Source organism: Vipera berus (genome assembly GCF_964194415.1).
Source record: "Vipera berus genome assembly, chromosome: Z".
In the NCBI taxonomy this organism is placed as follows: domain Eukaryota; kingdom Metazoa; phylum Chordata; class Lepidosauria; order Squamata; family Viperidae; genus Vipera; species Vipera berus.
Window position 1 is genome coordinate 8,827,772 of NC_138205.1, and position 22,614 is coordinate 8,850,385.

General features: G+C 43.8%; 1 protein-coding gene across 1 annotated transcript in view; it reads left to right on the forward strand.

The window, feature by feature from the left end:
* Nucleotides 1-19,668, forward strand: part of LOC308677574 (mitochondrial fission 1 protein-like) — a 34,377-nt gene extending 14,709 nt beyond the window's left edge. Inside the window, exons 3-5 of the mRNA XM_081344109.1 lie at nucleotides 1,604-1,680; nucleotides 11,861-11,966; nucleotides 14,062-19,668. Coding sequence (XP_081200235.1) covers nucleotides 1,604-1,680; nucleotides 11,861-11,966; nucleotides 14,062-14,159 — 281 coding nt within the window. The 3' untranslated portion in view covers nucleotides 14,160-19,668. The remainder of the gene's footprint in view (nucleotides 1-1,603; nucleotides 1,681-11,860; nucleotides 11,967-14,061) is intronic.
* The last annotated feature ends 2,946 nt before the right edge of the window (nucleotides 19,669-22,614 follow it).

Here is a 22,614-nt window from a genome sequence, read left to right on the forward strand (position 1 = left end):
GCTCGGCAGGGGGCATTTTTTTCCCTTTTTCGAGGATGACTGACATTTGGCTTTTAATTTTATGAGCCTTGCCGTAGTTACTTTTGAACAGTGTGGACTTTAAAATAAGTGGTTGACCTTAAAAAGTCTCTACTTGGATATATAGGAAACACAAATAAGACTCGTAAGAGTCAGCGTTCTCTGTTGCTATTAAACCAACCTTTTTTATTTTTGCTAGGGTTTTTTTGGAATTTGGGGAAAGGCATTTTAAAAAGTGAGTTGTGCTTCTTTAAATGTATTCTTCCGCATTTTGAAGGAAAACACCCTTTTTCATTTGTTTTGCCAAAGGATTGTCCTAACTAACCTCAGTAGCTAGAGTCAGGTGGACTAAAGCAGCGGTTCTCCAATCTTTCCGGCTTTGCGGACCGGCGGAGGGGGGGGAGAGAAAGAGGGGATGGATCCGCACGAGCAGCGGACCCGGGCACCCGCCGCTTGCAGAAATGGAGCTTCGCGCACGTGCTTGTTCTGTACCAGCCTGCTACCGGCCCTGCAGAAAAGGCAACCCATTTACAAACGGCAAGAGGCTGGAATTACGTCTGCCAAATTTATTACTACAAAAACAAACAAGACACGAACCAAGATACAGGAGCTTTGAAACACTATCCGAGTGGTTGCTTTCAGCAAACCAGCCCTCCCCACACATTCCCCTTATAAAGAGTTCAGGGCGTGGCTTCTCTCTGCCTCCTTCCGAGAAGCCCCATTGCCTTCCTCTGTTTACTCCTACTTGACTGCCTCCTGCGTCGGGCGTCCTTGAACAGGGCCAGCTGTGGGTCATCTTCATCCACACTGTCAGGCTCACACAGCTGGGTCTCCATGGTGACCAAGTGGGAGGGGCCTGGCTGAGGGCTCTCATCAGCAAGATCTTCAACCCCCTCAGCAAGGTCTTCAACACCCCCCTCCTCCTCTGAGTCGTCCGACCCAACTGCCGAACCCACAGGCTGACCCTGAATCACAACAGTGCTCGCCTGCTGCTCGGTCAAGTGGAACTGCATGTGTGCGTACTTGCCCACCGATTCCGTGGCCCAAATGCGCCACAGCACTTTGTAACTCAGCAAGCCATCCAAGGCTGAAAATCCAAATGCCTAAAAATACAATAGCTCCCTTTAAAAATACCCTTGAACCTGGAGGCTCAATTTGTGGGCCAGTGTGTATATCTCAATTCCTCAAGGATTCAGCTGTGCTGTTGGAAAAACAGGGGAGGCAAACATTCCTCTTTCTTCATATTATGTTTGAATTTCATCGCATACAGATAATTCTTGACTTGCAACGTTTAGTGACCGTTCAAAGTTGCAATAGCACTGAAGAAAAGTCACTTACGAACCTTTTTTTTTTTTAACACGACCTTTGCAGCCTTCCCTTGGTTACATGATCAAAATGTGGATCCTTGGCAATTTGCTGCCACTGCCAAGGTCGTAAGTGTGAAAATTGGTTGTAAGTCACTTTTTTCCCCAGTGACCTTGTAACTTCGGACGGTCACTAAGTGAAGTGTTGTAAGTCGAAAACTACCTGTATTAGAAACCCATGTACGTCCATTTTCTTCCCTTTTATTTATTTATTTTTCCAGAACTGGTGCTGAAGGGAAACAAAGAAGAACAACGGGATTACGTATTCTACCTTGCGGTAGCCAATTACCGGCTTAAGGTAAGCTTGTAGGTAGCCCCTCCTTTTCACTTTTTTTGGATTTGCCAGAGGTCCACTTCCAGATATGGCTGTGCTGAATTTCGAACAGCTGACCATATACTGAAATCACAGCAGTTTGGGATTGGAAGCCAAAAGAAGTTACACTCTGTTAAAAAAGAGGGGATCCAAATGTTGAGCTCTTCAAGGGGACATGAGAAAGATGGAAATGACGGAAGAAATGACGGAAGAAGCTTCTTGGATGAGAAGCGAAACATGTTTAAAGAAAAAAAAAACACCCCTAGTTGCCTTTTTGGGGGAAAAAAAAGCTTTGGGATCGCAATAGCATTTGGACTTATATACCGCTTCATAGTAAGGGACGCGGTGGCTCAGGGGGTTAGGACGCTGAGCTTGTTGATCAGAAGGTCGGCAGTTTGGCGGGTCGAATCCCGAGAGACACGTAACAGAGTGAGCGCCTGTTACTCATCCCAGCTTCTGCCAACCTAGCAGTTCGAAAGCAGGTAAAAATGCAAGTAGAAAAATAGGGACCACTCCGGTGGGAAGGTAACAGCGTTCTGTGCGCCTTTGGCGTCTAGTCATGCCAGCCACATGACCACGGAGACATCCTCAGACAAGCGCTGGCTCTTCGGGTTTGAAACGGAGATGAGTCGGAAACGACTAGCACGCATGTGCGGGGGAACCTTTACCTTTACCTAGTGCAGTCAAAGTTATTGATAAGAGAAGTATAGATCAATTGGTTTGGTTTGGGTTTTTTTGCCACTTTATTCTTTAACTGAATAGAAAGAAATTGAACACTGATTAAAGGCTAAACTGGGAGTTTCATTTGCTTAGCTAACGTTCTTCAACTGCTTAGTTTTTCAGAGCCTAGTTTTAAATTACTCTATTCATCCATGTTTATAGTCTAATATTAGCTTTATACTTGCTCATATCTGCTGCTACAGAGGTCGTCAATAGTGCATAGTGGAAAAAGCTTTACCTGCTGAATTTGATCAGAATGACAGTGAGAATTTGGATTTTTTAAAAAAAGAATTTTAATTTTTTTTAAGCAGAACAGCAAGATACTGACACTCCAAAAGAATCCTGAATGCTAAATGTTAAAAGCCTGAATGTTACAATTTGTTAAAAAAAAAAAAAGTGGGAGGCGAGACAGATCCATTAGGGGGCACCCAATTATTTGGATGACCTCTACTGCAGTGTTTTTCAACCTTTTTTGGGCAAAGGCACACTTGTTTCATGAAAAAAATCACGAGGCACTCCACCGTTTTCCACACCGTTGGACCTCCCCACGGTCGCTACACGAATGGTCGTAAGTCGAGGATGGCCTGTGTTCTCAAGGGGTTGGACTAGATGACCTCCAAGGTCCCTTCCAACTACTTCTTCTTCTTCTTCTTCTTCTTCTTCTTCTTCTTATTCTTATTATTATTATTATTATTATTATTATTATTATTATTATTAGCCTCTTTATTTTATTTTATTTTATTTTGGGGCTTTTGTTTGTTTGTTTTTGCTGTGAAGGAAAAGGAAAGCTTGCATTTCTTTTTAATTTTTCTTTCTGTATTTTCTTTTTTCCCTTCTTTTCTTTCTTCCTTCCTTCCCTCTCTTCCCTCCCTCTCTTTTCTTTCTTTATCTTCCTTCCTTCCTTTCTCTCTCCCACTTTCTTTCCCTCCCTCTCTCAATTTCTTGCTTTCTACTTGTTGTGGAAATTGGAAGCTACTTGCATTTCTTTTTAATTTTTCTTTCTGCATTTTTCTCCTTCATTTATTTTTCTTTCTTTCTTTCTTTCTTTCTTTCTTTCTTTCTTTCTTTCTTTCTTTCTTTCTTTCTTTCTTTCTTTCTTTCTTTCTCTTTCTTTCTTTCTTTCTTTCTTTCTTTCTTTCTTTTCTCTTTCTTTCTTTTTCTCTCTTTCTTTTCTCTTTCTTTCTTTCTATCTTCCTTCCTTTCTTTCCTGCCTTTCTCTCTCCCACTTTCTTTCCCTCCCTCTCTCAATTTCTTGCTTTCTACTTGTTGTGGAAACTGGAAGCTACTTGCATTTCTTTTTAATTTTTCTTCCTGCTTTTTTTCCTTCCTTCCTTCCTCCCTTCCTCTCTCTCTCTCTTTCTTTTCTATTCTCCTTTTTTTTCTTTCTCCCTCCCTTTTCCCCTTTCCCCTTCCCCCTTTCTCCTTTTTTCCCTTCCTTTTTTCTTTCTTTCTCACCTTTACCATCAAAAGCACTTCACTCCAGAGGGGGGGGGAAACCCCAAAGGTTTTTAATTGCTTTGGTCCAAAGGACATTTTATTATGCAACGTATCAAAAGGACAGGTTAAAAAAAAATCAGCCATGTAATTTTTCAGACGCAAGCGAAGCCTCCAAGAGCGAAGCGGTCAGATCCCTCTATTTCGGGCTGGGGCGAGGGGTCGCGGCGAGCAAAGAAAGCGGAGCCAGGCAGCCGACCAGGCGGGAGTCTCGCATCCTCAGCCGCGCGGGGAGTAAGGAGTAAGCGGTGCGTGCTGGGGAAGAAGAGTTTTTTTGAACGTTGCAGGCAACCAACCACGCGACAGCTCAGGCGAGCCGGGCTGGCCGCCCGTCCGTCCTCTTCCGATAAGCGAGCCGGTCGCCTCTCCCCAGCTTCTCTCTCTTCAGGAAGAGACCCTCCGAAGCCAGAGAAGGGGGCGGAGCTACGCTGCCGTGGAGCCCTGGTGCCTAGAGAGGTCGAGCCCACTTCTTTTCCCGGGTTTTTGCTTCCAGCGAAGTAGGGCTGTCAGCTTAGCCAAGGCTCCCCGCCAGAGAGTCTTGCAGCGCCACTCCGCCCGTGGCTGTTCCTCCTCCTCCTCCTCCTCCTCCTCCTCTCACCGCTGTCTCCTAGGTCAGTGTTTTTTCAATTCTTCCCACGGCACACCAGGCAACATCTCGCGGCACACTAGTGTGCCGCGGAACAGTGGTTGAAAAACACTGCTCTACTGTATTTACAATATAAGCATAACTGTAGCTCAGTGTATACAGCAGACAAATGTTCAGCTTTAGCTTATTTTTCAGGAGAGTTTCTTCCGGTTAATTACCTCACTACAGTCTAAGAAATGGGACAGATGTTTGCAGTCATTGCATCTGTGAACTCAGGTGTATACGTCTTGGTGCCTTCCAAGTGTTTTGTATTTTATTTACTCATGAGATTTACATCCCAGCTTTCCTCCATGATCTCAAGATGGTTTACATAGTCTTTGTTCCTCTAAATTTTCCCAACAACAGCCCTGCGATCTAGGTTGGGCTGGGAGAAAATAACAGACTCAGAGTCACCCACTAAGTTGTCATGACAGAGTTTTCCTGAGTTTGAACCTGAGTCGCGAGTGCCAGTCCAAAATCTTACCTACTGCCTCTATAGTTGAGGTCTTACAGCTCCAGCTATTTGGCAAATTGAGAGCCATTTTTGTCTAGTGATTAAGATACCAGGCTAGAAACCAGGAGACTGTGAGTTCTAGTCCCACCTTTGGCGCGAATGCTGGCTGGGTGATTTGGGGCCAATCACCAGGCGACTGTGAGTTCTAGTCCTGCCTTAAGCATGAAATCCAGCTGGGTGATTTTGGGCCAATCACACTCTCTCAGTCCAAAACACCTCACAGAGTAGTTGCTGTGAGAAAAATAGGAGGAACAAGTAGTATTATATATGTTTGCCACCTTGTGTTAAAAGTAAAATAATAAAGGTTTGAAACGGAGATGAGCACCGGCCCCTAGAGTTGGAAACGACTAGCACGCATGTGCGGGGGAACCTTTACCTTTACCGCTTCATAGCGCTTTACAAGCCCCCTCTAAGCGGTTTATAGAGTCGGTTATTGCCTCCCACAATCTGGGTCCTCATTTTACCGACCTCTGAAGGATGGAAGGCTGAGTCAAACCTTGAACCGGTCAGGATTGAACTCCTGGCAGTGGGCAAAGTTAGCCTGCAGTGCTGCATTCCAACCAATTCAGAGGGAGGGAGGGAAGGAAAGGAAAAAGGAAGGAAGGAAGGGCCGTGGCAACAGCACTTAGACTTATATACCACTTCATAGTGCTTTACAACCATCTCTAAGCAGTTTTCAGAGTCAGCCTGTTGCCCCCAACAATCTGGGTCCTCATTTTACTGACCTTGGAAGCCTACAATGCTGCATTCTAACCATTGTGCCACCATGGCTCAATGATGCTTGGCTGACCACATTGTTACCTCTCTTTTCAAATCATCTTCTATGATTTTTGTCTCCCTCAAACTGTCTATACCAGGGGTCTTCAAACTAGGCCCTTTTATGACTTGTGGACTTCACCTCCCAGAATTCCTCAGCCAGCCTGCCTGGCTGAGGAATTCTGGGAGTTGAAGTCCACAAGTCATAAAAGGGCCAAGTTTGAAGACCCTTGGTCTATACTGACTGAAGGGGTGATTAAATTGGGTGGCTGGCATATTATTTACTCTTCTTCACTTCCCATCTCTTTTATCCCAGTTAGGTAGGATAAAAGGTAATCCAGGCCAGGAAACAGATTCTGTAAAATTTATTTTTTATTGAGATAAGCTCATTGTCTCCAGTCAACAAACGGAGATGGGTACCGTGCCTTAGAGTCGGACATGACTGACAAGGAAAGCCAGATGGCTTTTCCACTTCCCTCTTTCTTATACAGGTAGTCCTCAACGTACGACCACAATTGAGCCCCAAATTTACGTTGCTAAGTGAGAAATTTGGTCGCAAAAGGTGATCGCGTGACCCCAGGACGTTACAACCACCATAAGTGTGAGTCAGTTGTCAAAACATCCGAATATGAATCACGTGACCGTGGCGATGCTGAAGTGGTCATTAGGTGTGAAAAAGGCTCAAAACCTGGATCCTTGGGAAGTGGTTCATATTTATAGCGGTTGCCGTGTCCCACTGCTAAGGTTGTAAGTGTGAAAAATGGCCGTGAGTCGCTTTTTTTCCAGTGCCGTCGTTAACTTTGATCAGTCACTAAATGAACTGTGGAGAACTACCCCGTACCGAAGAGAGTTAAAATGGAGCCAGTTTAAGTGTCTTTTCTAACATTTCACATTCAAAAGATTTTTAAGAGAAAGATAAAGTTTTCTCCGCAATTGTTTTTATTGGGTATTGTGGTAGATTGTGATGTTAAAGAAACTAACTTGATGTTGAACATGATAACAGCAGCACGGTTACTGGTGGGACAATATTGGAAGAAGGATAGTTTGCCCACTATAGAAGAATGGGTGTTTAAAGTTTCGAATCTTGCAGAAATGTCTAAGATTTCTGCTTACTTGAAAGATCATTCACAGGAAAGATATATTTCAGTTTGGAGGAGATGGATAGATTATATTCAGAACAAATATGGGACTAAAAAGTTCCATTTAGCTTATGAGTAGATCTTAGTGGGATATTGTTATTGGTACGTTGTATGTAGTTATGTTAAAGGGGAGTTAAAGCACATTATGAATTTGGTTAATTGTATATTATGCATAATTTTTATTTAGAATATGATTATTGTAACTATAATCCTGTATTTAGCTCTGGGAAGTGGGGGGGGGAAGTGGGTGGGTTTGGGGTGGGGGGGATTTGGGGATATATTGTAAAATTTTGTTTTTGTAAAACTCTTTAATTAAAAAAAAAGTGTCTTTTCTAACATTCTCTTCCTGTCCTAGGATTACATTGTGATTACATTCACATGACGCTGAAAAGCCACCAGGTGCTTTCTCCAAGAGTTATTTCTGTCATTGTGAACAACCCCAAACGGACTGGTTGTTCCAGGCCAGGATTGACTGTCTTTGAGCATTTAGGCAAATGCCTTCAGGGAACAGCCAATATAGATTTTGAGTTAAGTAATTGGCCTGGGAACTGTTTGCCCTTAGAAAGGTTTTGAGGAGGCAGAAAAGAAAACATTGCATTAATCTTTCCTCTACACTGAGTTTTCTTTTGTTTTTGTTTTTTCAACCTTACCTCAAAACAGACCTCTTATTAACTAGGGATGTTTTAAAAACTGTTCCACTACCTGCCAGCACTTTTCTTCCTTCCTTCGTGTTTGAAAATAAATTTCACCATCTCCTGGTCTTGCGGAGCTAAACAGCACCTGTTGTTTTGTCTGATCTTCTCCGAAGGTGGAGGGTGGGATTGTGAAAGAGGAACTCAAGAGAGATGGGACTATCTCCCCAACCTTGGCTGTGTGTGGAGTTGACTCTCCCCGTGGCTCCCGTTAACTTGGCCTTTGCTTTATCTCTGACAACTAATCCCGGCTTCATAAACTTCATGGAAAGCAGGGTGTTGTCCATCCTTATCTGTCTTGGCTGATCCTCTTATCTGGGCTTTTTATGGACTACCACAGTGCCATGATCATAACTCTTCGATCCTTGGGCGTTGTTGTTGGAGGCAACGGTGCAGATAAGAAGCAAGTTGGGTCTGAGGGAGGGATCTGTGCAAAGCACAGCTGGGTGAACAGTGCATTCCTCATGGTGTTTACTCAAGAGGAAATCCCACTTGAGCCAGCTATAGGATATCCAGCCTTAAGAGCAGGAATGGAAGGGGATGGTGGATGGAAGGAAGTCCAGGCCCGTTTTCAAGCTTCTGTGTGGCGCAACAGACAAGCTACTGAGATTGGAGGGTGAGGTGAATTGAACTGAACCCCACTCCAGCTCAAAAACATGGTGGGATGGTCTGGAAGTTGTTGTCTGTGGAGAGTCTCAGTCATCCAGGTCACGGTTGTCCCAAAGGTCCTTTTTCACGAGGCAAATGGACTTTCTTGTTTTTCTTTGAACCTGCCCCACTTTACATCGGGCAGGACTGTGTGGAGAGAGTTTCCTCCTTTAACTTTCTGGGAGTCTACCTCTGCGAAGATCTGACCTGGAAAGTTAACGCAACCCAGGTGGCTAGAAAGGCCCAACAGAGGTTTCACTTTCTCAGGGTCTTGCGAAAGAACAGGGTAGAACAATGGCTAATGACCCTCTTTTATCGGTCTACTATAGAGAGCGTCCTCTCATACGGTATTGTGGTTTGGTATGCTGGTCTGACAGCCGCGGATAGGAAAGTATTACAGAGGGTGGTGAGTACAGCACAAGACATTGTGGGCTGTCCCCTGACACCACTGGATGACATCGCCAGGGCTCGTTGCCTTGGAAGAGTGAGGAAGATTCTCAGGGATGACTCACACCCTGGACGGTATCTCTTTACTCTCCTACCATCGGGTAGGAGACATAGGAGTATAGCCAGCCTCACCAACAGGCTGAAAAACAGCTTTTATCCGTGGGTTGTTAGGCTTTTGAACGGGAAATAATTTTTATAAAGTTTATGCAGAATTGACTTGCGAGGCTGGTGTGTGGTGCGATCAGTTCACATGGTGTAATAAGATGGAGGGTTTGTTGTCACTGTGAGTTTGGGGGGGGGTGCGGGAGCACGAAGGAAGGCTCAGCTAATCTCCATGTATACATGGTTGTACTTTGACAATAAAGGTTCATTCGTTCATTTCGCTTCTCATCCAAGAAGCTTCTTCAGCTCTGACTGGATGGTGGTCCTTCCATTCCCCACCATCCAGTCACAGCTGAAGAAGCTTCCTGGGTGAGAAGTGAAATGTCTTCAAAGAAAAAGCACCTTTGGGACGTCTGAAAGATGTTGTCTCACTGTTGAACCCCCCCCCCCTCCAGTGAGTAAGCGATGGTCCTCTCAAAAACATCTGGAATGCCAGACATCAACATATTCATTGACTACAGCAGAAAGGAAGAATGGAAAAGCATGATCTCTTCCTCATATATTGGGGGTTATTGCTCCCAATGTTCCCCAGCTGCTAACATCTGGAGAACCTCAGGTTCCTTGAGGTCTTTCTAGGCCCAAGTTCTGGATAGTCCTCCGTTTTGTTCTAGAAGTGGCAAATTGGATACTCCTCCATTTTGTTCTGGATAGTCCTCCATTTTGTTCTAGCAGTGGCAAATTGGACCAATGTCGTCTTGTTTGTTTCCACTAGAAGTAGTCCTCTACTTACAACCATTCATTTAGCAATGTTTAAAGTCACAGTGGCACTGAAAACAAGTGACTTACCATCGTTTTTCACACTTAACGACCGTTGCAGCATGCCCCTGGTCATGTAACTAAAATTCAGATGCTTGGCAACTGACTTGTACCTATGACGGATGCAATGTCCCGGCATCCTGCTACCCCCTTTTGGGACCTTCTGGCAAGCAAAGTTGATGGGGGAAGCCAGATTCACTGAACAACCGTGTTACCACTAATTTAAGAACTTCACTTAACAACTGTGGCCAGAAAGGCCGTAAAATGGCCTGTTTTGCATAGCGACGGAACCCCTGGGGTCAGTTGTGCTTGCAAGCTGAGGACTACCTGTATTTGATTTTTAGGTAGCCCGTCCCTGAACGTGGAGAATTATGTTGTGTTTAATAACCGCCTTTGGGTTCTCTGTCTGTAACATTGGACAGCTTCCTTGGAATGGGCCTCTAGCCATTATTTTTATTTTATTTTATTTTAATTCCATTTATATCCCGCCCTTCTCCGAAGACTCAGGGCGGCTTACAAGCTTAGCAGTAGCCTTCATTCTATGTATATGCCTGCTTATTAGGGCTTTCACACACACCCCAAGCGGCATTATTACAAAGTCAGCTTAATTTCCCCCAACAATCTGGGTCCTCATTTTACCTACCTCGGAAGGATGGAAGGCTGAGTCAACCTTGAGCCTGGTGGGACTCGAACCTGCACTAATTGCAGGCAGCTGGTGTTACTTAAGGAGGCATTACATAGGTGAAGTTGATTTTTGTCCTTTTAATCTTCATACCTGTCTGCTTATGGGACCACCTCTGCCCTATTGTCTCTACCTGTAATGGTAGGTGAGAATGGCCTTGAGCGACAGGTAGAGAAAGGCTGCCTAGGAAACAGTCAGATAAGAGAGGGCATTGCCCACAGCCGCATAATGGGTGGAGAAAGGCTCAGAAGGGATCCACCCTGGTTTCCCGGGGCTATTAAGGAAACGGCAGGAGAATTACACTTTCCAGACTTGCAAATTGCTATTAACGTTTAATGGCACAGGTGGCCCTCGGGTTACGGCCACGATTGAGCCCCAAACATCTGCTGCTAAGTGAGACATTTGTTAAAGTGAGTTTTGCCCCATTTTTACACATTTCTCCTTATTTCTAGGGTGGTTCCCTCCATTTTACGACCTTCGTTGCCACAGTTTTTAAGTTGGTTCCAGGGTCGTTAACTGAAATCTGGCTTCCCCCATTGACTCTGCATGTCAGAAGTCACAAAAGGTGATCAAATGATTCCCCCCCTCTGTGAGCCTGCAGACGTCATAAATATGAGTTGGTTGCCAAGCATCTGAATTCTGATCACGTGATCGGGAGGATGCCACAACGGTCATAAGTACGGCCAAATGGTCATAAGTTGCTTTTTTTTCAGTGCCGTTGTAACTTTGAACGGTCATTAAATGAACTGTTGTAAGTCGAGGACAACCAAGTATCTAGAATTTTAAGAGAAGAAGAGAAAAAGCTCCTATAAGACCATGGAGAAATCTGAGCATCTGGGTTTAAAGAGAAAAAAAATACAGTTGTTTCACAAAGAAAAAGATAATGGAGTTTATGATTTTTGATCATGTCCCAAATGCAGATACACATACGTGAATCTTGAGAAAATGTACATCAATCCTAACAAAGTGAAATTATTATTATTATTATTATTATTATTATTATTATTATTATTATTATTATTATTATTATTATTATTATTATTATTACTATTATTACTATTACTAATCATTATTAATCATCATCATCATCATCATTATTATTATTATTATTAACACCACCCTCAGCCTGTTTGCTAAACCCCAAGGTATGATTAACCCCGGTTATGATTGCTGTGGGACGTGGTGGCTCAGTGGGTTAGGACGCTGAGCTTGTTGATCAGAAGGTTGGCAGTTTGGCGGGTCGAATCCCGAGTGCCGCGTAACAGAGTGAGCGCCTTCTGCCAACCTAGCAGTTCGAAAGCACGTAGAAAAATAGGGACCGCTGCGGTGGGAAGGTAACAGCGTTCCGTGTGCCTTTGGCATGTAGTCATGCCGGCCACATGACCATGGAGACGTCCTCGGACAAGCGCTGGCTCTTCGGCTTTGAAACGGAGATGAGCACCGGCCCCTAGAGTTGGAAACGACTAGCACACATGTGCGGGGGAACCTTTACCTTTTATGATTGCTGCTCTTTTTTTGTCTCCACGACAGGAATATGAAAAGGCTCTGAAGTACATCCGGGGCCTGTTGAAGACTGAGCCGAGCAACACACAAGCCTTGGAGATGGAAAAACTGATCAAGAAAGCCATGCAGAAAGGTTAGGGGGGCAGAGGTGGGGTAGAGGCAGCCAGGCCTTTCTTTTTTTTTTAGCTCGGTTCAATTGCACTGGATCCCAGCCCAAAGGACAACGGCTAATGTAACCCTACCCAACCTGGGCTTATCCTTGTCAACCTCTTGGGTTACCTTGCTTTGTAAAGAATTGAGCAACACACAGTTTCGGAGTTGGGAGACCAAAGCATGGACTAACCTAGCACTAGTCATGAATTGAAACTGTCCAGGCACACGAAACCTTGGCTTTTAACAAGTGCGACAAACCTGGATGATTAAGGAGTGTTATTTCTATCGAGAGAACTATAAAAATGGGAGGTGGTCCTCTCTCAGCAAACTGGTTTTATTTATATAGTATTAGAATGGAATGGAATGGAGTAGAGTAGAGTGTGGAATGGAATAAAATGGAATAGAATAGAATAGAATAGAATAGAATAGAATAGAATAGAATAGAATAGAATAGAATAGAATAGAATAGACCTTGGAGGTCATCTAGTCCAACCCCCTGCTCAGGCAGGAAACTCTATGTACCATTTCACACAAATCATTCTCCAGTCTCTTCTTAAAAACCTCCAGTGTTGGAGCATTCACAACTTCTGGAGGCAGATTGTTCCACTGGTTAATTGTTCTCACTGTCAGGAATTTTCACCTTAGTTCTAGGTTGCTTCTCTTCTTGATTAGTTTCCATCCTTTGCTTCTTGTCCTGCCTTCAGGCGCTTTGGAGAATAGCTTGACTCCCTCTTCTTTGTGGCAGCCCCTGAGATAGTGGAACCCTGCTATCATGTTACCCCTCGTCATTATACTAGACGTATCCAATTCCAGCAACTGTTCTTTATATGTTTTAGCTTCCAGTCCCACCGATCATTTTTGTTGCTCATTCATACATAAATACGGGTTGTCCCTGATTTACAACTCTTCGTTTAGTGACCGTTCGAAATTACAGCAGCACTGAAATAAGTAGCACACGACTGTTTTCCACCCTTATGACTGTTGCAGGGTCATGTGATCAGAATTCAGACACTTGGCAACCGGCATGCATTTATGATGGTTGCATTGTTCCAGGGTCATGTGATCATCATCTTTTGCGACCCTCTGATAAGCCGAGTGGGAAAGCCAGATTCACTTACAACAGCGCTACTAAATTAACTGCAGTGATTCACTTAACTCAGGGGTCAGCAACCTGAAACAGTGAAAGAGCCACTCGGAACCGGTTCCCTCACAAAAGGAAAAACTGGGAGCCACAAAAAATGTGTGCGCATGCGCGTACATGCGCACATGTGCAGAACAGGGTTTGACTGAAGAGTGGAGCCAAGGCAAGATATGCACCTACCCTGCATATTTGAATTGATTGGTTGAAATTTTTAGTCTCACTTTTTTGGGGGGGGAGTACACATAGCAGAGGACTGGGGGCCGCAGGAGACGGCTGAAAGAGCCGCATGCGGCTCCAGAGCCGCGGGTTGCAGACCTGTGACTTAACTGAAGCAAGAAAGGTCATAAAATGGGAAGAAGCAGCCTAGAGCTATGGAGAAATTTCCTGAAAATGAGAACCACCTGCCTTCGGAAGTTGTGGATGCTCCAACACTGGAGGTTTTAAAGAAGAGATCGGACAACCATTTGTCTGAAATGGTATGGGGTTTCCTGCCTGAGCAGGGGGTTGGACTAGAAGACCTCCAAGGTCCCTTCCAACTCTGTTATTCTCTTTAACAAATGTCTGACACAGCAACAGGAATTTGGGCTTAGTTATGGTCGTAAGTTGACTAGCTGTACACACATGCATGCGTACATACATTCCACAGCAGTTAATGTTTGAAGATTGTGCAGCGGTTGCTGTGATCCCGGAAGGACCCTGCTAGGGTTGATGACCAAGGGATCTTGGTTGACCCCGGGAAGGCAGCCATTGTAGCTATTACTCCTTTGAAGAGGTGGGGGTGGGTAGGTGGTAGGTGAGTTGGTTGCCATGGCAATGAGTTTGTCCAGCCCTCCCCCCCCCTTTCCTTCTTCGGAAGCAGCAGTCCAAAGTCCCTTCAACGTGTGTCGGTTTTTAACTGACCCTCAAAGGTGATGCCCCGTTGTTCTCTCCACAGATGGCTTGGTTGGCATGGCGATCGTTGGTGGCATGGCGTTGGGAGCAGCCAGTCTGGCGGGCCTGATCGGCTTGGCCATTGCGAAATCCAAATCCTAAGACGGATAGAGTAGGCCTCCCTTCTCTTCCTCTGCTGGAGCAGCCTGACCTGGCAGCTGGAAGACTGACCCTTAAAGAGAAGCAGGAGAGGATGATTCAAAAAACTTTTTTTTCCCCTTCAAATGTCACTAACCTGACTGTAATTCCTGGATTTGGGTCCTTTTTTTTCCCTCCTGCTGACCAGCTGCCATGTTTGTGAGGGCAGAAGGGCGATGTCCATGCAGAATTTGCTCAGAGGACGATATAATCCAATTTTCCTCTTGTGTTAATCCAATTTGAGGTCTTTTCTTCTGTCTCTCTCCTCCGCTGGTACAAGAAGATGTACTAAGTCCTTCACTCTCTGCCTTTCGCTTATCCCCAAAAGTTTGGAAGTCTCTTCCGCTGAAGTACAGGGGCAAAACCCGAACCCACTTGGTGTCCCTTCTGGAGAAACCAGGACGTCGTTCTGCTTTTCAGATGAAGCTTTGGCCAACTGTTGGAAACGAAACAGCCTTCTGAAAATAACAAGAAAAGAAAAGCAAGTTTTCCCAGGCAGAATATTTCCTTCACTTGCAAACTGATTTTTCCCCTCTCTGCTTCTGGACTTGTTCTTTACCTGTATCACAGTGTGTGTAGTCCGGATGAATCCGTTGTCAACACTAGATTTTTTTTTTAATTTCTCTTAATGCTTAGCCGGGTAGGCTCCTGTGTTCTTTCAGTTTCTTAAAAAACGAAAACAAAACATTTTTGTGAAGGTAAAGAGGCTGGGTAGCATCCGCAAGAGGCCCGCCTGTTTTGGCCTCTGATGGTGGCCCTCTAAATGTGTAGATTTCGTAGCGCGTGAGCAGCCCCACTCCAAGCCACTCCATCTCTTGCTGAGCTACAATAGCCAAAATTCTTCACTCATAACCATGTCGTCTAGACCTGCTCAGATCTGGGGCTCACAAGTTAGCTAGTTTGAGTAAGTCATCGGTCTATAGCTGAGATGGGGAAGCATGGCCCTTTCGTGGTTTGTGGACGTCAACTCCCAGAATTCCTGAGCCAGCCATGTTGGCTCAGGAATTCTGAGAGTTGAAGTCCACAAGTCATACAAGGGCCGTGGTCCTCCACCCCTGGTTTATATGATTGGCACAGATATTGTTGCACTATCATGGGTATTGGAACGGTTCACATCATTGGAAAACATTGTTCCATTTTTTTCCCCCTTCTGAATGAGGCATTTGTATTGTTCTCTAGCCTGTGGGTGGCATGAAGGAAGAATAAAATTAATTAGAAGAATGATGTCATTGGTTTCCTTAACTCTTGGTTTCTGCCTTTCAGGAAAAATGAAGGAAGGGCAAGCCACAAATCACGTCATTGTGAGAATACTGCAAGTTGCGTACCGCGCTTGCATCAGATGTCAGGGTGCAAATGCATAAACCGTGTTTGCACAGTGACTTCACCCCGAGCCTGGTATCATATTGGCATCCTTTCAGCTTGCCACACAAGCTACCGATGGACTATGATCGCTTGCCAAACTACCTGGCTTTTCTGTGTGTGTTTTTTTTTGTCAAGTATCCTGAGCTTTCTGGAGCTCACAGATAATATTTCTGTAATCCTGAGCATTTGCCAAGGCCTGCCTGGATAATAACCACCTTTTGGCTCACCTTGTACTCTGATGCACTGGCAGCACAAAATGGCTTAATTGCTTCGAAGGAACCTAATGCCAAGTGCAGCGCACAACCTAAAGCTGATCTTTGAGAAGGTCCAGATGGCCTGTTTCGCAAGCTGTTGGCTGGAGGTGGGGGCGGGGGCCAACTCGCGCCTGTGAAATAGACCTGCTCACCTTCTAGAACATTCCAGAAATTTTCCAAGGTAGCTTTTGGACTAAGCATTGGGCGATTCCTGTTCCTTGACCAGAAGTCTATAGAATGACTCTAGCAAGGAAAAGTCATTTTGGTGCTTTCTGGTAGTTTGATCTATTTGGCACTTACTTTTTTTTCTTCTAGATTTTCAACCTTAGTTCCTAAAGTGCCACAGTTTGGCTCTCTGGTGGCTAGCAGCCAAGGTGGCACACTGGCGGAGGAATTCTGGGAGTTCACGTCCACAAGTCATGAAAAGGCCAAGTTGGAAGACCCCTGTTCTAAATCAAAAGGGTCTGAAATAGCTGTAGCTCACATGAAATTCAACATTCTCCCTTTAAAATGATGACTTCCATATGGAACTCAGTCTGGTACAATGGCTAGCGCAGGGGTAGGCAACCTTGGCTCTTTTACGACTCGTGGACTTCAACTCCCAGAATTCCTGAGCCAGCACGGCTCAGCTTGGAAACCTCTCCCTTTCCCCTCAGCATGGCTGGCTCAGGAATTCTGGGAGTTGAAGTCCACGAGTCATAAAAGAGCCAAGGTTGCCTACCCCTGTTTTAGAGAGTCGTTGAGGCCACTTGGAGGTTTATCTGTGTCCTCAGGGGTCATCTGAGTGGTGCAAATGTTTCTTCAGAAGGCTGAAGACTTGACTCTTCCCCCCAGGCACCAGAGCTAGGATGTTAATGGCGCTCTAGAACGGGTGGATGACAGATCTTGGGAACAAGATTTTTATCCGGGCCTCACCTAGTTTTTTTTTCTTTGAAATGATTGTATTTTTAGCCACCACCCCACTCACTCGTCCATGGGCCAGATACTGTAGGAGGTCATAGGAAAAAAAAAAGAAAGGAAAGAAAGAAAAAGAAAGATGGAAGGAGAGGAAGGAAAGAAGGAAAGGAAAGGAAAAGGAGAAAAAGAGGAAGGAGCAAGTTTTGGGAAAATAACTTAATTCTATATGGCAAAACATGCATTGCGTCTTCACTAAGCCTGCAAAATTTGTACTGTTTGCAGAGGACTGTAATCCTATATATTTATTTACCCAGGATAGTTTACCTAAAAGGAGCTTTCCAGTCTAGATGTCTACTTAGAAATAAGCCCCATTATTTAAAGACAGCTTTTGTTGAGCCCAAATGGGTTGGTTTGCTTTGGGTTTTAATGCCCTGTGTCAATCCAACTGTGGCAGTTTAGAAACATTCTTGGTGTGAAAAGTGGCCTTTGTGACTGACTCAAGAAACCACAACGGAGCGCAGCATTGGAATCTAGTCCATGGCTATGCCCAAGTCAAACAAACAAAAAACAGGGTTTGAGATGTTACATAGTTGCTAAGTTGTGGTTTAAGGTATTTTGAGGACTCAGCCGGTCACGGCGCACAGCTTGGTGAGTGAGTCTAGTCACCATGTTTTACGTGGGTTAGTGCAAGTTAATATAAAAGTGTGGCGCTTAGTTTTGGACATGTCAAGGAAATGTTGGAGCTGGGAAAAATGACTTTTTAGTGCCTCTGGAATCCGGGAAGCTATTCACCTCCGTTTTGTTTCCATTTCATGAGATTTTTAACCCTTTTCAGTGGCTGTGGAGTCCTGTACCTTTCTATAAAGCTTGCTATTTTTCTTGAAGTAGGGACGCGGTGGCTCAGTGGGTTAGGACGCTGAGCTTGTCGATCAGAAGGTCGGCAGTTTGGCGGGTTGAATCCCGAGTGCCGCGTAGCAGAGTGAGCGCCTGTTACTCGTCCCAGCTTCTGCCAACCTAGCAGTTCGAAAGCACGTAAAAAATGCAAGTAGAAAAATAGGGACCACTACAGTGGGAAGGTAACAGCATTCCGTGCGCCTTTGGTGTCCAGTCATGCTGGCCACCTGACCATGGAGATGTCCTCGGACAAGCACTGGCTCTTTGGCTTTGAAACGGAGACGAGCACCGGCCCCTAGAGTCGGAAACGACTAGCACACATGTGCGGGGGGAACCTTTACCTTTTACCTATTTTTCTTGATGCCTTATCCACCTTCCCTTGTTCTTTTTTCTTTCTCCACCCACCTTTTTAAAGTTTTCCTTGAAATGTAGGTGGCAGGGGAGAAATTTCTCAGTTCGCCCAGGTTGACTTTCGTTGTTGGATCATTCACATGTTAGGCATCCAGATGTGAGTCACTTCCTTTCAACTTCCCCCCCCCCAATGATTTCTTGTTTCATTCAGTCATAGGTTTGGGCCAATTCTGTATTTTATTTTATTTGTGGGGTGGGGGGGCTGGGTCAAAGCACTATTTACTTTCAAAAGGAAACGGCAGTTGAGTAGGTAAAAAATTTATTATTTATTTTATTTATTATTTAAATTTATATACCGCCCTATTCCCGTAGGACTCAGGGCGGTTTACAGGGAAAATTAAAATACATAATGTACAAATTAAAATCAGTTAAAACTATGATTAAATTACAGTCCCTGAAGTTAAACTAAAACCCAATTAAATTAAATTAGTTAAAACCCCTCAGTCTGTGACATCTTTAGAAATGAAAGTGATAATTTGAAGGAAGTAAAAAAAAAGGATTTATCTACCCCCACCTCCAGTTTACTGGCATTCTGCTTTCTCAGTTGTGTAAGCTACAGAATTTTAATATTTCACATTCAGCTGAGACAAGACTTGGCTAGGCCTCCGTGAAATTCATGGGAGTTAAATTACTCCTGTTGGTGATGTGAACATTCTTCAGGATATATCTCTTATTAGCAATATTTTAGAAGGGTAGGTAGCAGGTATGTGGCTATGATATTCAAGTTATGCATGGTATTCATCCCTCAAATTAAAGAAACTCCAAAGAGGCTGTGTGTTGTCACTATATTTGACTGATATATATTCTTTATTTTGACTGCTTGGGGCTCCCAATTTGAGAAGAGTGGTAATTTCCAGAAATAGTTGTTGTATATATTGTTTGATGCACTGTGATTCAGACATTAATTCCCCTCCCCTGTAATTGATACTCCTCAACTCATCTCTTTAGGTTTTTTAACTGGTGTTTCTTGCTTATTCTAAAGTTTTTTTCTTGTTGCATCTGGAATTGTGACTTCTGATCTTCACTTGCTCTTTCCAGCTAGTTATCCTGTTTGACACTAAACACACATTTCTGTTCACTTGGTTTATTTTTATATTCAGACTGGCTTGGAGATATTGGAATAAAATAACCTTTGCTCATTAATGGCAACTCTAATATGTAAAGTCTTGTCTTTCCATAAATCTGCCTTTCTTTGGGGGGGGGGGTGTCAAAAACCAGCAACTTTTTGGATTCTCCCTTGTTCAGAAAAAAAAAAGAATTGCTACAAAAAGAAAAAAAATCCATCGAAATAGGAAATATCTGAGTCTTTCCTTCTAGAAGTTTTCAAGCTGTACCTTCAGTTTATTATATATATATTTATTTAAAATATGTCATATCTTTGATCAAGTTGTTAAACCAAAGAGAATAACTTTATTTGGGTTTATTAAGGGGTCTTCCTTCTGAGGCTCAGAGAGCCAGGAATTGCTATGAAGAATTATACTCAGTAACACCATCCTAATGTTAAATGCATGGACTCAATTTTACATGATGTTGTAACTAACCATGGTTTGTTCAATAAACAGTTGGCATAAACAGTGTTTTAGTTATAGTGGCTGGGATCAGTTCTAAGCGGAGATGGATGAATCCACCTGTTTGTAAACTCGATTTATCAACCATTTATGGCTTGATGTGTTGTCTGAATTGAGCTACAGAAGCTTATCCTACAAACTGGGGTTCAGCAAACAGGCTGAGGGTGGTGCTAATTTAATAATAAGAATTTTTTTTAACTTCGTATGTTAGATTGAGGTGTATTTTCTCAAGATTCACGTGTGTGAATCTGCATTTGGAACATGATCAAAAACCATAAACTCCATTGTCTTCTGCTTTCTGAAACAACTGTATTTTTTTTCTCTTTAAACCCAGATGCTCAGATTTCTCTCTTGTTCTTAAAATTCTAGTCCTCGACTTAAAGCAGTTCATTTACTGACCGTTCGAATTTACAACATCCCTGGAAAAAGAGACTTAACGATCGTTTTTCACGCTTGGGACCATTGCAGCTTCCCCAGAGTGATGCGATCACAATTTGGATGCTTGGCAACTGACACATATTTATGACAGTCACAGTGTCCCAGAGTCATGTGACCTTTTGACAAGCAAAGTCAATGGGGGAATGCAGATTCACTTGGCAACCGCTGGGCAACAATTGCAGTGATTCTCTTAACAACTCTGGCAAGAAAGGTCGTAAAATGGGGCAAAATTTGCTTAGCCACAGTCTCACTTAGCAACAGAAATTTTGGGCTCCATTGTGGTCGTACGTCAAGGACTAGGTGTAGACACCCAAAATTCAGCATTGCTGCCCAGTCTCTTTATGCCGAGGAGCACTAAGCTAGGGAACTTTTTCCCGACTGGACAGCCACTTGTCTGGATGGTTTAGAGTTTCCTGCTTGAGCAGGGGGGGGGGTGGACTAGAAGACCTCCAAGGTCCCTTCCCACTCTGTTGTTCTGTGAACCTGATGTCAAATGAAGGACCTAAAGGAGAACTACATGTAGTCTTTGACTTTATGACCACAGTTGAGCCCAAAATGTCTGTTGTTAAAGTGAGATGTTTATTAAGTTGAGTTTTACCCCCATTTTATGACCTTACCTGCCACAGTTGTTGTGAATCACTGCAGTTGATAAGTTAGTAACCCGGTTGTTAAGTGAATCTGGCTTCCTCCATTGACTTTGCTTGTTAGAAGGTGGCAAAACGGACCCAGCAATGGTCATAAGTATGAAATACGAAACAGAAAAACGAAACAAAATAAAAACACATGTCCAGCACTAACAACTACCAAAAAAAAAGTGATTCAAATACCAAGTAAATTTAACATGTAACATAGACACTGGAAAAAAAATTGTTGTTGTTGTTAGCTATGAAGTCGTGTCCGACCCATCGCGACCCCATGGACAACGTTCCTCCAGGCCTTCCTGTCCTCTACCATCTTCTGGAGTCCATTTAAGCTCACGCCTACTGCTTCAGTGACTCCATCCAGCAACCTCATTCTCTGTCGTTCCCTTTCTTCTATTGCCCTCAACCTTTCCCAGCATTAGGCTCTTCTCCAGTGAGTCCTTCCTTCTCATTAGGTGGCCAAAGTATTTATTTATTTATTTTTATTTTTATTCCATTTATATCCCGCCCTTCTCCGAAGACTCAGGGCGGCTTACAAGCTTAGCAGTAGCCTTCATTCTATTTGAGTTTCAACTTCAGGATCTGGCCTTCTAAAGAGCAGTCAGGGTTGACCTCCTCTAGGACTGACCGGTTTGATCGCCTTGCAGTCCAAGGGACTCGCAGGAGTCTTCTCCAGCATCACAGTTCAAAGGCCTCCATTCTTTGGCGCTCAGCCTTTCTTATGGTCCAGCTTTCACTGCCATACATTCCAACTGGGAAGACCATAGCCTTGACTATACGCTAAACCCTATGGACAGTACCAAAAGGAAAAAATATATATATAAGCACCTAAATTTTGATCACATGACCCAAGGATGCTGCAACACTCAGAAGTGTGAAAAATGGTCGTAAGTCACTTTTTCAGTGACTTCATTGTAACTGAACAGTCACTAAATGAATGGCTGTAAGTCGACTATCTGGAGAAAGGAAGTTATTTACAGGTTTGGTCTCCCTCTTGAGTCAGATGACTTATCAAAAGCTTATCTAAAGCTCTCCGCTTTCATCCCCAATAAAAATCAAGGAGGACAGGACAAATTGTTCCTGTTTCTCATACGTCTCTTTTAATTGTGTCCTATTTTATTTTACGGGTCAAATTGAAGCTTCTCTAAGGTGGTTGTCCTGAGTCTTCTGCTTTGAATCTCACCACGTTTTGCTCCTTCTGGCTTATGGATGACGAGGCTTTTTGAGAGAATCAGTTTGGCTGTTAAAAAGAATAAGAATGAGAATGAGAATGAGAATGAATAGAATAGAATAGAAGAATAGAATAGAATAGAATAGAATAGAATAGAATAGAATAGAATAGAATAGAATAGAATAGAATAGAATAGAATAGAATAGTTGGAAGGGACCTTGGAGGTCTTCTAGTCCAACCCCCTGCTCAGGCAGGAAACCCTATACCATTTCAGACAAATGGCTGTCCAATCTCTTCTTAAAAACTTCCAGTGTTGGAGCATTCACAACTTCTGGAGGCAGGTTGTTCCACTGGTTAATTGTTCTAACTGGAAATTTCTTCTTGGTTATAGGTTGCTTCTCTCCTTGACTAGTTTCCATCCGTTGCTTCTTGTTGACTGCGAGTTCCTTGGGACCAAATCACCTATATATTCTCTTCACCGGATTTTTAAAAAAAATACCATTCTGATCACAAGATTACAGGAAGGGCCTAACCGAGTGAAAAGAAGGACGGGGGGAGATAGGATAGCAGTGTTCCAATATTTGAGGGGCTGCCACAAGGATGGGGGGGGGGTCAACCTGTTTTCCAAAGCACCCGAAGGCAGGACAAGAAACAATGGAAACTAATCAAGGAGAGAAGCAATCTAGAACTAAGGAGAAACTTCCTAACAGTGAGAGCAATTAACCAGTGTGTTGTGATTCAGGGTCAGCCTGTGGGTTCGGCAGTTGGGTCGGACGAGGAGGA